The 12,526-nt window shown below is 39.5% G+C and overlaps 1 protein-coding gene across 2 annotated transcripts in view; it reads right to left on the reverse strand.

The window, feature by feature from the left end:
* Nucleotides 1-12,526, reverse strand: part of XPOT (exportin for tRNA) — a 33,696-nt gene that overhangs the window by 17,181 nt on the left and 3,989 nt on the right. For both annotated transcript variants that reach the window (XM_044423019.1, XM_044423020.1), the window contains exons 2-8: nucleotides 6,428-6,561; nucleotides 5,540-5,622; nucleotides 3,750-3,806; nucleotides 3,014-3,083; nucleotides 2,636-2,854; nucleotides 1,369-1,553; nucleotides 646-814 (exon numbers count right to left, since the gene is read on the reverse strand). In XM_044423019.1, coding sequence (XP_044278954.1) covers nucleotides 646-814; nucleotides 1,369-1,553; nucleotides 2,636-2,854; nucleotides 3,014-3,083; nucleotides 3,750-3,806; nucleotides 5,540-5,622; nucleotides 6,428-6,487 — 843 coding nt within the window. In that variant the 5' untranslated portion in view covers nucleotides 6,488-6,561. The remainder of the gene's footprint in view (nucleotides 1-645; nucleotides 815-1,368; nucleotides 1,554-2,635; nucleotides 2,855-3,013; nucleotides 3,084-3,749; nucleotides 3,807-5,539; nucleotides 5,623-6,427; nucleotides 6,562-12,526) is intronic.

Genomic DNA, 12,526 nt, shown 5'->3' on the forward strand with positions numbered 1-12,526 from the left:
TGCCACTCATCCCATTTCCACAAATGTGCAGGATCAGAAAACAAAATTAAAAAATACTGATATCGTTTACACAAATTTGTAGGACTAGGAAAAACAAAAACCATGAAGTTCTGCCAACATAAAAATATCTCAGAAAAAAGGTAGAAATGGGGGGGGGGGGAGATTTCCCTCTGTGGGGAAAATGAGATTCTTTGCAACATATACATTTGAAAGCTATGTAATCAAGGTGGAAGCCTTCAGCTGTATGGAATATGAGGATCCAAGAGGGACTATGCTCCAAAGGCAGTTGGGATATATGCCAGGAGCTAAACGACTAAGGGGAAAAGGAATCACACCAAGCTACAGCATGCCCAATTGTCTGCTACAGTACTGTGGATTGTCCCATGAACAACCAACCTACAGTGGCTTATTAGCTCAGCATGGTGTGCAAACTTGCCCAATGAAAACTCAGGTGCGGTAACAAAATGAACCAAGCTTTCTTAACTCATTTATAGGAACCATTAAAAGAACCAAGTAAAAATACATTCCCATATCCGGAACCCAACTACTGAATTATAGGGTAGTTGCAGGCACTCCACTCATACAACAGCAGTGAGTATCATACTGGTATTATTTTTGTTTTTCTCTTTTCAGGTGGTAACTAACCTGGTCAACACTGAAGAGGCCAGCAGACTGTAACACTTGACACAACGTTTCTACCAGCTTTGTTTTATCGTTTGGATCCATTCCTTTATTTACTATTTCAAACAAACAGTCACATGCTTCCTCCCGTAGAACTTCTACAGACATGTGACCTAGCAGCATGTTTATAAACCTAGAGCAGAGACACATGAAAGCTTTAGTCAGAAGCAAACCAAAGCGCAGGTATGCATTTCCCCAAATGCATGGCTTGGCTTGCTTTTGATTTTAAGAAACAATACACCAGAGTTATGGCTACACTAACAGGTAGCATCCAGTGCTCTGTGCACATTAGCATCAGCCACTGCTGGAGCAATAGATCACTAGCAGTACTTTCTGCATCTGGAAAGCATGGAAGCACTCATTTCCAGAATGCGTCAGGTCAGCAGAGCTCACAGAAGAGAGAGGTTGCATTTGCGAACTGAGTGTTTATGTTCATGTGCAAGGCTCCGTTGTGCTAGCAGTAGGTTCCACAAAAATAATAGCACTAGCAGAGGAGCAGTGGCACTACTGCATACATCTCAGTGTTTCCAGATTGCAGCCAACTGTTTTTGACTGTATAAATATTGGAAAATGTTTCAGAAACTGGCTTATCTTTCTTTATACTTTTGAAGGAGACTAAAATTCCTCTATTGTGATAACACAGTTAATGCTTTCACAAATACATTTCCAATCCCAAAGAAACTTTACCTTTCATTGGCAATGAGGCTCAATTCTATCCAAGAGACATACGCTCCAACTACTTCAAGGCACTGACATGTCAGCTCTGAATTTGTATATTGATAAGTTTGTAAGATTTGGTACCACGATTCCACCAAACTTGGAATGCATTGCTCTCTCATAGTATCTTTTAACAAGGTATTTCTTCGAGCCTCCTGTAAGTATAACAAGGATGTGTCTTTAGTTTCTGATTTTTTCTTTAGTCTGGGTATGAGACAGTTCTTTGTAAACTGAAAATTTTGGGACAGGAAAAAAAATCTAGAAAATGGGGCTAATTCTTAGTTCCTACAAAGCATCTGCATAGTTGTTGTCCCTTCTTCATGCTTATGATATTTCAAACACAAAGAATGATTTAAATTATTTCCAGAGCAGCATGAACATCTTGCCAAAATGATAACATTTAACTAAACAGTTCTATAAAATATCAACTTGAAAATAATATTCTCAATTACATTCTGATTCTCTCCCTGTGTGTGTGTGTTGCAGCTAGCCTTTTTTAAGTGAAACATTTTAATATAATGTTAGTATCAAGACATTATATAATTTGATTTAGCACCTCAGGCCACAATCCTATAGTCTTACCTGAGAGTAAGTCCTACTGAACCCAGTACGACTTATGTCTGAGTAGTAATGAATAATACTCCACTGTAAGTTTAGACTTCAGTTTAGAACTACCAAACTGCGAGGAGAAATATCACTTTTAGGAGCTTTTTTCATGTACAGGACTAAGAAATTTCAACTTATATATGAACCCAATTCACATGTGACATTAAATCCCGGTTTAAGCACTATATGCACAAGCTAGAAGGAGCCTGATGAAGTCCTGGGCTGGTGTGCTCTGCTTTCTTCTTTTGCACAGCCAGAAGGACTTTGCTAACATTCTATCTTATTTTCAAAGAGCCCTGGCTGTTACATGTAAATGAGACATCATTTTTGATCACAAGAGCTGGTCAATTTCTAAACCAGCAAACCTCCAACTATGGTTTCTGAAGTCAGCTTTCGTGATTAACTAGAGTTTGTGATAAACCACAAATTCCACTTTGTATGCACTGACAAGCCAGGATTCTTGAAAGTTAAACTATACAGCAGCAAAGTCCTTTCCCAGCTGAACAAAAGGTGAAGAGAACAGAGCATGCCAGTCTGGGACCTCATTCTTAAATGTAACACTAAATCATGATGAAGTGTTCTGCATGAGCAAATCAGGATGTATTTTTATCCTGTAAAAAGGAAACCTCACCTCTGATGTATGAACAACATCCCTATCTACCAGTTCAGCATCAACTGCCATAAGGATCCTGAGATACAAGTCCACACCTCGAGGATTGAGGCCTACCACAGATAGAATATCAAAGAAAAACTTGGGCCATTTTGTGAGATATTCAGTAACAAACAGCAAAGCGAAGACTTGAGCTGCTTTGTTTCGTATAAACGTCTTCTCCGATTGAGAATTCACCATCTAAACAACAAAAAGAGAATAAAGAAGCATTTTAACATTAATCTTTCAAAATGGTGTATGCAAACATTTATTTACATTTGTAAATTAAATCAGAAGGTTTGGGGATACTTTTAAATAGCTGTTTCATAGTAATAGTAATTATTTAGTTAAGAAACCCACCTGTGCTTGTAGCCATGTTATGAGTGTTTCTCTGATTAGCTGGTGTTGTACTTCTGTTAACTGAGAATATCTGAAAAGTAGCACAAAATAATGCTCAAGGATTTGTAGATTTTAATTCAACTCTCTCGTACATACACATGGCAGTAAACTTCAGATTCTAAAGAATTTTGGCCTTTTTAGGGCAACTGCTAAACCACTAAGCTTGGAATAAATTTATTGGAGCTTGAAAAGCCCTATTGAAAGACAGGGTAGACATTCAAGCACACACAAAATCTAAAACTAGATCTATTTTCTATACCAGGCAGAGGCAACCTACTTTGGTATGAAGTTTGACCCCAATATGTCCCCTCCCACAAACCAACCTGGAAAGCTGGATGGCGTCACAAGGAAGGGGATGGGGACAAAGAGTACAAAGCCTTTATTATATCTGAACTGGACAGCAAAGTGTTTCCCTTAGCATAATTTGACTTCCCACTAAAAAGTGTACAATGAAATGCTCTTGTAACCTTTAAAATGAAAGCAAAGATAACATGGGGATTCCTTGTCCCAGATGAAGGAGAGGCCCCTTCAGAGGGTGCACAACCCTACATGGCCCAGTCTTGGCAACCTATGAGCCTGGCACTGCCCTCCTTTGCTCTGCACACTAGCATATATTTATATAATTTATATATACTATATAGCACACAGTATAGTATATACTGCCCACCCACTGAAATAATATAAGAAAGGATCTCACTTGTATTTAATTTGATGTTCCAGTACTTGAAAGCAGAAGAACTTGATGTGATCATCGCTTCAACAAAGAAAAACAATAAACAATATGCAATTTTTAGAAGAATTTATGCACCTGGATACAAGTTCTGCTATTTGGAGGGTAGATTTTACTTGATACATTTGCATGAAACAACCCCTTTTCAAAGTTTAATCACATGGCGTTTCCTCTATCTTGCTTGTGCGATGCACAAATCTAAAATTCAATACTGGGTGCAATACAGTGGGGAATCTCTTGGAACCTCTTGCAGCCTGAAGGCTGAATTTCATTTTACAGAAGCTGTCAGGGGCCATGTTCCAGTGCGGGGTAGTGTATAAATACCAGTAAAAGCACCTTACTATATCTTAAAGCTCTTATTATCTCAACCTTTAATAATGGGTGGTGGGGGAGGGGGGTAGAAAACTGCACAAAAGCTGGAAACCACCACACGATCTGGTTTTCGCCAGAAGGAGATGGGACATGGCCATCTGGAAAAGCATGGAGGTCTAGATTTAGGTCCCCAGTCCAACTAGAACATTACACTTATTCTTCCCCAGTTGGAGATAAGTGGATTGAGAAGCACACTTGCCCAAAGATATCAAAAGGAAGCATTATTTCTCATTCATGCTTCCAATGCAGGAAAAATGACAGATGAGCAAAGCCAGACAGCACACTTGCAACACTTCTTTGATGTCTTTTAGCCTGCAAATGGCTGGACAGGAACATCTGACTCACTGCCACCCAATTTTGGTTGTTCACTCACACCCTAAAGGAATGTCACAAAGCCAAACTAGGGCATTATTTGTATGTTACAACTACAGGTCATCCAGCGTTCCTATAAAGTGGCTCCAGCTCTTTAAAGTGCAGCATGGATAAGCAAGAGCAGCATGTCACACAGGGCATGAAGTGGAAGAGCCTTGCCATACATCTGCCATACCTCCCTAAACTGCATCATCTGTCAAAAAGCAGGTGGTACGGACTTGCAGAGACAATCAGGCCCAAACCTCTGGCTCTGAGGGGCTGTTCTCTCACTGATTTCCAGGGACATTGCCTTGTACAAGGCCTGACACTGAGGAAGCACCTCATTCAGTCCTGGCCAAGTTGTACTGGCCACTATTTAGGGACATGGCACTTCAGAGCCAACCTACTCTATGGCTCACTCTGAGAGGTGGGAGAGGCAGAGAGATGTTGGCTCCTTCTCTTGCTGCCACTTCCACATTTCCTGCAGCATGAGAGCAGCATCAGCCAGGCTCTCTAAAGCACCCCCAGCTGTGTCAGTAGGCTAGGCAGCAGCTCCAGAGGGCTCTGCAGTCCTGCTGGGGCAAGTGTCGCTGTGGAAGAGCAACTGGCAGGGCTCTGTGGAGGACCTACCCACCCAGTGGCACCCATGGAGGGAGCATGTGGTAGCAGTGAGCACATAATTCACTTCTCTCCCGCTGCTTGAGTCAAAGGATTGACTGTAGTGATACGTCTACTTTGATCCTCAGTTTTGACTTCTCCCAAGGAAATTAACCCTAACTAGATCTGGTTTGCTTCAAATTTCTACGTAGAATTGTTGTATTTTTTTTAAAAAGCCAACCTTATCCTATAACCGCAGTTTCAGCATGGCTACTGAAACTTGTTACAGTAAGTTCCTTGCTTAAAGTCATAGTATTAACACATATCATATGGTTTTTTTCAAGAATGGCATTCAGATGGTCAATTTTCTTATACTCAGAAGTTGCAACAGCAGAACATTATCATTTAAAAAATGCAACTATTTTAGTATGTTTTACCTGTAGATTCTTTGGGCTAAAGCTTCAGCGCACACCTGCCAAGCATCTGGAGATATCTTCAGCTGTTCAAAATAGGCCAACGCCTGAAATTATTCCCAAAAAGAAGGACCTCATTTATAAAGAAAATACAGTTGTAAAGAAAATTGCCAGAGCAACATTTAAGGGAACACTCAAAAAACAAATGTTAGGTCCATGGATTCTTCGGAACTCTGAAGCATGTACAGAAAAAAATGAATGGCACAACACAGTGCTTTCGAAGTTACACTTGTTCTGTAAGCACACATTTGCTGAAGAAAGTGGAACAAAGAAGGGTGGTAATTGAGCAGGAGGAATCTGAGGGGAGGACAGATGGAGGAAGTGGATGCCTGGGGAATATGGTGCAGAATAAGGGGAGCAGAGGAAAACCTCGTACAGTTCCAGGAAACCCAAGAGTCTAAATATTATCAACAGGAAGAAGAAAAAGAGAGGAATGCCAAGGAGACTAGGGCTGTAAAGCTAGTCTGGTTACTAAAAAAACAAAACAAAAAGCAGTGGGGAGGTAAGAAGGAGCAAGGCATAAAGAAGGAGTATGATTGAAGGACAATACTGTGTAGTAGTCAATGTTCTGAATAAACAGGAAAGGTTATATGGAAGTAGAGACTTGAAAGAAGAGGCATAACAATGAGAAAATAAATGACTATGGGGAAAAATAAACAAGCAGGTGACAACCTTACAGAACTAGACTAGGGGATAGAGAAAAAGCTTCCATCAATTTCAATGCCTTTAAACCCAACAGATCTTCGGCTGCAGGTCTGAACTATTTAGTCTAAGCTAAAACTGAAGTCATGTTAGTATGTAGGAAGCTACCTGTTGATATCAAAATTATGAGGAAAGTGCAACTAAACTTACTCGTTGCCTGAAGTCCAAGTCAGCATTTGGGTTTAATCCCAAAAGAGCTTGCTCATCCATATCTGCTGCTATGCTCCAGCTTCTATATGTTTAACAGGATTATCCCATTCACCCACAGTAGAAGCCGCATACATCTGCAGATGAAATACAAGTCAACTGATAGAAAGAAGCCTGAACTCAAGCCAGTCCTTACATTTTTTTTTTCCTTGCATGAATCCATAGAATATTACCTAACCACATTCTTACAAATTTTGTGTGTGTGTGTGGGGGGGGGGGGGGGGCGCGGTGCTTTTTTTTTTGAATGACATAGGTGGACAAGGAATGAAGCAACGTCCTAAGGGTACACTTGATGACATGGTTCCTGTTTCAGTTGTTTATTCAGTTGTTTCTTATTGCTTGCAGGCAAGTTATTAAGTGCTTTTCCCCCTGAATGTTATGATAGGCATATCCTCAATCTGATAGTCAAATTTAGGAGTTTTTGGTCTTTTCTACTCAGATTAGATTCCTTTCCTTGGTCCGTTTTGAGAGCTTCATTTCTGGACTCTCTTCCCAAGTGGGTTGCATTAGGCACTGAGTTGCCAGCTATGGCTGTATGGCATTATAAGCAACTGGAACATTTGTAAGAATCCATTTCATCTTACTGCTTTTATGACTTCATAGCTACCTGTGTTACTGGAAGTACTGAGGCAGAACAGTTACATCAGCCTCTGAGGCATGTTTATAAACATCTATTATCACTGAATAAAAATGACACACAGGGTATTAACCAGGAATGGAATAATGAATTAGAGCACCCCATCTTGTCAAATCAGAGAAGTATGTCATTATTATCCATTTTGCAGGGGACCATGGTTCTTAGGCTATGCTTAATTCAGCAGAAGTGGATGCTTTGAGTATACTAGACACCACAACATCTTTCTGATGAGGGCTTAATTAAATTGGCCAACTGCTGAAGGTACAAATGGTGCTAATGCTTCTCTTCTTCATATGTTTTGGGAACACTCAATGGCAGCTTCCTCTTAGGAGAGGATAATAATTCAGATGGGGTTTACAATAGAAAGCACTTTAACATTCAAGGATTTTTTTTAAAAATCTAACCATCTCTTGGAATTTAACATAATGTCTATGTAAATAGATTTTCCAAGCCCTTTTGACAGTTAAAAGACTACTCTCACATTATTGAAAGGATAAATGGCCACCGACAATAACAGAATAAGTGGAGGATTCAATGAAACTTTCAGTTTTTGAAAAGGTTGTCTTTAGACATAATCTACAATGGATAAATATATAGATGGTTTGAGTGCCTTTGTTTAAGTTCACACATTATTATTTTAATAACAGTAGTATGTACTGTTATATACTGACATATAGAGGAGTATAATTTATGCAGTCAGTGCTATGGTTCTTTTTACATTTTATTCAGAAATTGTAATGCTTATGTTTTGTTCTCCCCCCACCCTTTTCTTCTTTAATGATGTGGTTTGGGGAGGGGGGGGTGTTGTACTGCATAATTATTTTTTTATGCTAACAACCACCTCCTACATACTTCCATGCACAGCAGTGGTACTACTGTCCAGTACTGGGTCATATGAATTACAACTGCACATCTCCAAAACAGAGAATCGTTCCTGTACTCTTTTGCTGAAGCATAAATGGAATTAAACTAAGTTCTTCAAAGTACATTTTGCAGGATAAAAGGACTGTTTAATGGCTGACAGCATGACATTCCACCTGGGCTTTGATATAGATATTTTTAATGAATCCACTGTGTCAAGCATTTATTACTAAACAGAGATGTCATCATTTTTTCTTTATACATGATACTGTAGGTTTGGCAAGAATGTTCAGAAACTCAGCAAGAAGAGGATATGAATCATCAAAGTACCTTGTGCACATTTAAAATGTAAGTATTTAAGTTGGATAGATGTCCACACAATAAACAAAGAGATTCATGTATATGCAGTTAGTAGTAATATTATGAAATATTGTAACTTTCATATACAAAAACCCATTAACACTACAAACCACCAATTGCAGATCACCAGTTAAAGGCCTGTTTCAATTGACTTTTCACTAGTGAACTGTAGCTGATGTTCAGCATTTCATACTAGTACAAGTATGACTCGCACATAATTGAGCAAATCAAACACAAAAACTGTGCCTGAGTGTTCATTTGCTGCCTCTCCCAACCCTTTGCAGTGGTAAATTACATATCAGCTTTAAAAGAGTGAGTACTACAACTTCATACTTCTCAGATTTAAATACCCATCCTGCTTTCATTTGCACAAAAGTTATTTTGAACACCTCATTAGAAGAAAAATAACTGAAAAATCACTAAAAAGGCACTCTGAACATGGTGCTCAGTATATGTGTAACATGATCTTAGCTTTTGTGTGAGCTCTGCTCTTTCAAAGCAGACAAGGTAACAGAGGAGCACATCACAGCAGTTAAAAGGGTACCATCATACAAAATCTTATTTATCTTGACAGTGTTTTATACTAAAACTCTCCAAAAAAAGATTACATAAAAATTAAAACTTAAAATACAGATAAAATCTATTCCTGAAAACTACGACGCTAAAGCAGCAGTCCCCAACCACAACATAATCCAGCACAGCAATTCCAGTAAAACAAGTCAAACAATTTAGAACAGCAACAGTATAAATAAAACTTTCAACACAGCACCTTTAGGTGACAGCAGGACAAAACAAAAGGATTTACAAAGCCCATTTAAAAGCTGATAAAAAAGTGGACAAACAAACAATCCCTACATTCTTTTGTGTGGACAGACTAGTGAAAGGAATCTTAGCATTTTGCTTTTATAGATATCACTGCTGTTTATATTAAATTTGTTGACAAGTCTTCTTGAGAAAAAACAATGCAATTCTAAGAGTGCAACAGACTCGTGTCTATTCAAAAGAACAACCTATTGGATGCAATGGAGATCGCTGCCAGGTGGCAGGGGTCCCCAACTTTTTGGGCTGATGGGCACATTTGGAACTTAGAAAGCATTGTCGGCAGTCTCACAAACTGGTTCCTATGGGTGGTGAAGGGGCTTATCCATGCATAAAACAGCCGCCATGATAGGCATAGCCAGTCACAAAATACTTGTTCCCTTGTACTTTCCTCTCTGAAGAGAAGAGAGGTGGGTTGTCTGCCGGATTCAGATTTCTGTTAGTGAGACAAAGTTTTCATGGTTTGCTTTCTCTGGAAAGAGGTTCATTTTTCCACAGGGGTTCATTGGAGTCAAGGAATGGAAAAGCCTTGCCAAATTTCCCAAGTAAGTCCTACCCAACCTGGTGCTCCTCAGATGTGTTAGACTCCCAGTATCTCTAGCCATGCTTGGAAGTGTAGCCCACCACAGCTCAAGGCAAGCACATTGGGGAATATTGTCTTAACTGATTTATCAACCTGAGAGCAGTAGGATCCAACATCAATTTTCCTGTTCCTTGCCTGGTAACAGTATCTGGGTCACTGTTGTTTTCTAAAATTCTTTTTAGAAAGGAATGGCATTTAAATACTCATCTGGGGGAATTAAAAGAATGTGAGTGTGAGTATGAGTCTGTGATCACTTGCCTCCCTTTTTGTGTGCTGGGGCTTAATCAGGCATGGAGACATGTGTTGCCAATTTAAATAAGCCACAGCAGTTTGTTTTAATTGTGCAAATCAGGTCAGGGATTCATCATAAAGCATCTTTACATCTCTCAAAGAGATCCCACAGAACTGGGTTATTTTCATGCTATTTCCTATTCTTAGTCAGAAATGCAACCCCGCTATCCTGTGTTTAGATTTAATTGATGGCCAGATTTCTCCTGCTTAAGAACAGCAGGCCTATTAGCCCTCCTGCAAAGCGTTTACCATCCCACCCACTACGATTCATTTGCATACATGGCACTGTACTTTTCCAACTGAAGCAGCACACAGTGCAGACTGATTGCAACACAGTTCCCAAAGCTTGCAGAGGATGGCCTACGTTTAACTGACTTTGCAATGACAGCGGAGCACCACAACCTTTTAAAAATTTCATCATCCTGTATCTTGTAGAAAGACAAGTGGTGAAATAAGAAGCCAATTTTCACGCTGGTCCTAGAAATAAGAGAACTTGTCCTGATAAAATTGAGTATAAGCTTTTGCCTTTGCAAAGTGTATCTGAATATTTAACCCAGAATCAACATCATTTTAAGATAGTAAATTAGAGAATAAAGACCAAATGGAACTACCTTCATTCTCATTTCTAAATAAGGGTAACTATGCTGAAAGGCCAACCCTTTTTAAAATATATTTTTAAGCCAAAGGAAAAAAAATTAGGCTGCCAGAATGGAAAAGCACTCATTAAGGAATAGTCCTAAGGTTATGCCTGCAAGCCTCTGAATTCAGCAGCTTACAGATATCCAATGCAGAGAGAGAGAAGCAGTAGAGCAATTTCTAGCTCTCCATTATCCCACCGTAGATGGGTTTTTCACCTATCTCACTGAAGTGTTTCAGAGCACAAGGGAAGGAGGCTGGGCATGTGTCAGGATAGCTCACATCCTGGCCTCTCCAGTCTCTACCCTTCCTCTGAAACACCCTTTGCCCCCTCTCTCTACCAAGCTCAGAGGGCAGCTGCCAGTTCTTTCCATCCTGGCTGCAAGGGAGTTCTGATTCCCAGCTCAAAGGATGGAACCGTTGGATTCTGGAAGCTGAAATAAGCTATGGCCATTCATATGCTGTCTAAGGATCGTAAGATTCATCTTTAATTTTTATTAGGATTCATTTCAAGTCACTGCTGCTTCTGCCACTAGTATGGTATTATCTGCATATGATAAATTAGCGATGTTTCTTCTGCCAATTTTCACTCCTTTCTCTGATTCTTCTTTCCTTATGATATGTTCTGTGGACAGAACAGATAATCTGGAACAGATAAAAAAAACACTCTTGTCTGACACCTTTGCCTATGGCAAACCATTCTATTTCTCCATATTATGTTCTAACTGTAGCTTCTTTGTCCAGGATACAGGTTCCAATCAGAACACTCAAGTGCTGAGGCACACCTATTTCTTTCAGGACCATCCATAGCTTCTCATGATCCACGCAGTCAAAGGCTTTGCTGTAGTCTATAAAGCACAGAATGATCTTTTTCAAAAATTCTCCTGTGTCCTCTATAGTAGACAACGTATAGTTACATGATCTCTGGCGCCACCTCCTTTTTGGAATCCAGGTTGGATGACCGGCATTTCTTGCTCTATGCAGGGTAGTACACTTTGTTGCAACACTCTGAGCATCACTTTGCTTGCATGGGAGATTAAGGCAATGGCCCTATAGCTAGTGCACCCTTTTGCATCTTCTTTCATTTATATAGTAAATGTTCCAGTCTGTAGACCATTGTTTTGTTTTCCATATTAGTTGACATATTTTTGTTAGGATTTAGACTGATTCATTGGACTAGTTCCATTGTATCCTATCTACTTTGGGTGCTTTCTTCTTTGCAAGTCCTTTCAGGCAGCTTTCACTTCAATTTCTAATATTGCAGGCTCTTCTTCACAGGAGTCTACTTCAAAGAAGTCTCTCATTCCTTCATCTGTTCTGTATATTCTTTCCACCTTCCCTTCCCTTAATTTTATTTTAGTCTGGTTAGAAGTATGTTCCCTTTTTCTTTTTTAGCATTCCTACTCTGGGTATCAATTTCCCTTTGATTTCTTGGAACAACTGGAAGAGGTCTGTTATTTTTTTTTTCCTTTAGCTGCTCTTTGCACTATTTCTTTGCACTGATCATTGTAACAGTTCTTTTTGTCTCTACATGATAGTTGCTGAAAAGCTGCATTCAGGATTCAGATCTCATTTCTGTCACCTTTTGCTTTTCACCTGTCCTTTGCAACTGTGGGTGTTTCTTCTGTGATTCACATAGGCTTTTTCTTTCTTGTTGCTACAGAAAATGTCTTTTGGCAATCTTCCCTAATAATGTCTCTGGTTTCAGCCCATAGTTCTTCTGGTTCACAGTAAATTAAGTTGAGCAAGGCAAATCTGTTCTTTATATAAACCTGAAATTCGTCAGGGATGTTATTTAAAGTTATACATTTTGGCAATGTGTTTCTGCTGGGGATCTTTTTTAGCTTGGCTCCGA

The sequence above is a fragment of the Varanus komodoensis genome, unplaced genomic scaffold (assembly GCF_004798865.1).
Source record: "Varanus komodoensis strain SLA01 unplaced genomic scaffold, ASM479886v1 scaffold13_1, whole genome shotgun sequence".
Taxonomy (NCBI): Eukaryota; Metazoa; Chordata; class Lepidosauria; order Squamata; family Varanidae; genus Varanus; species Varanus komodoensis.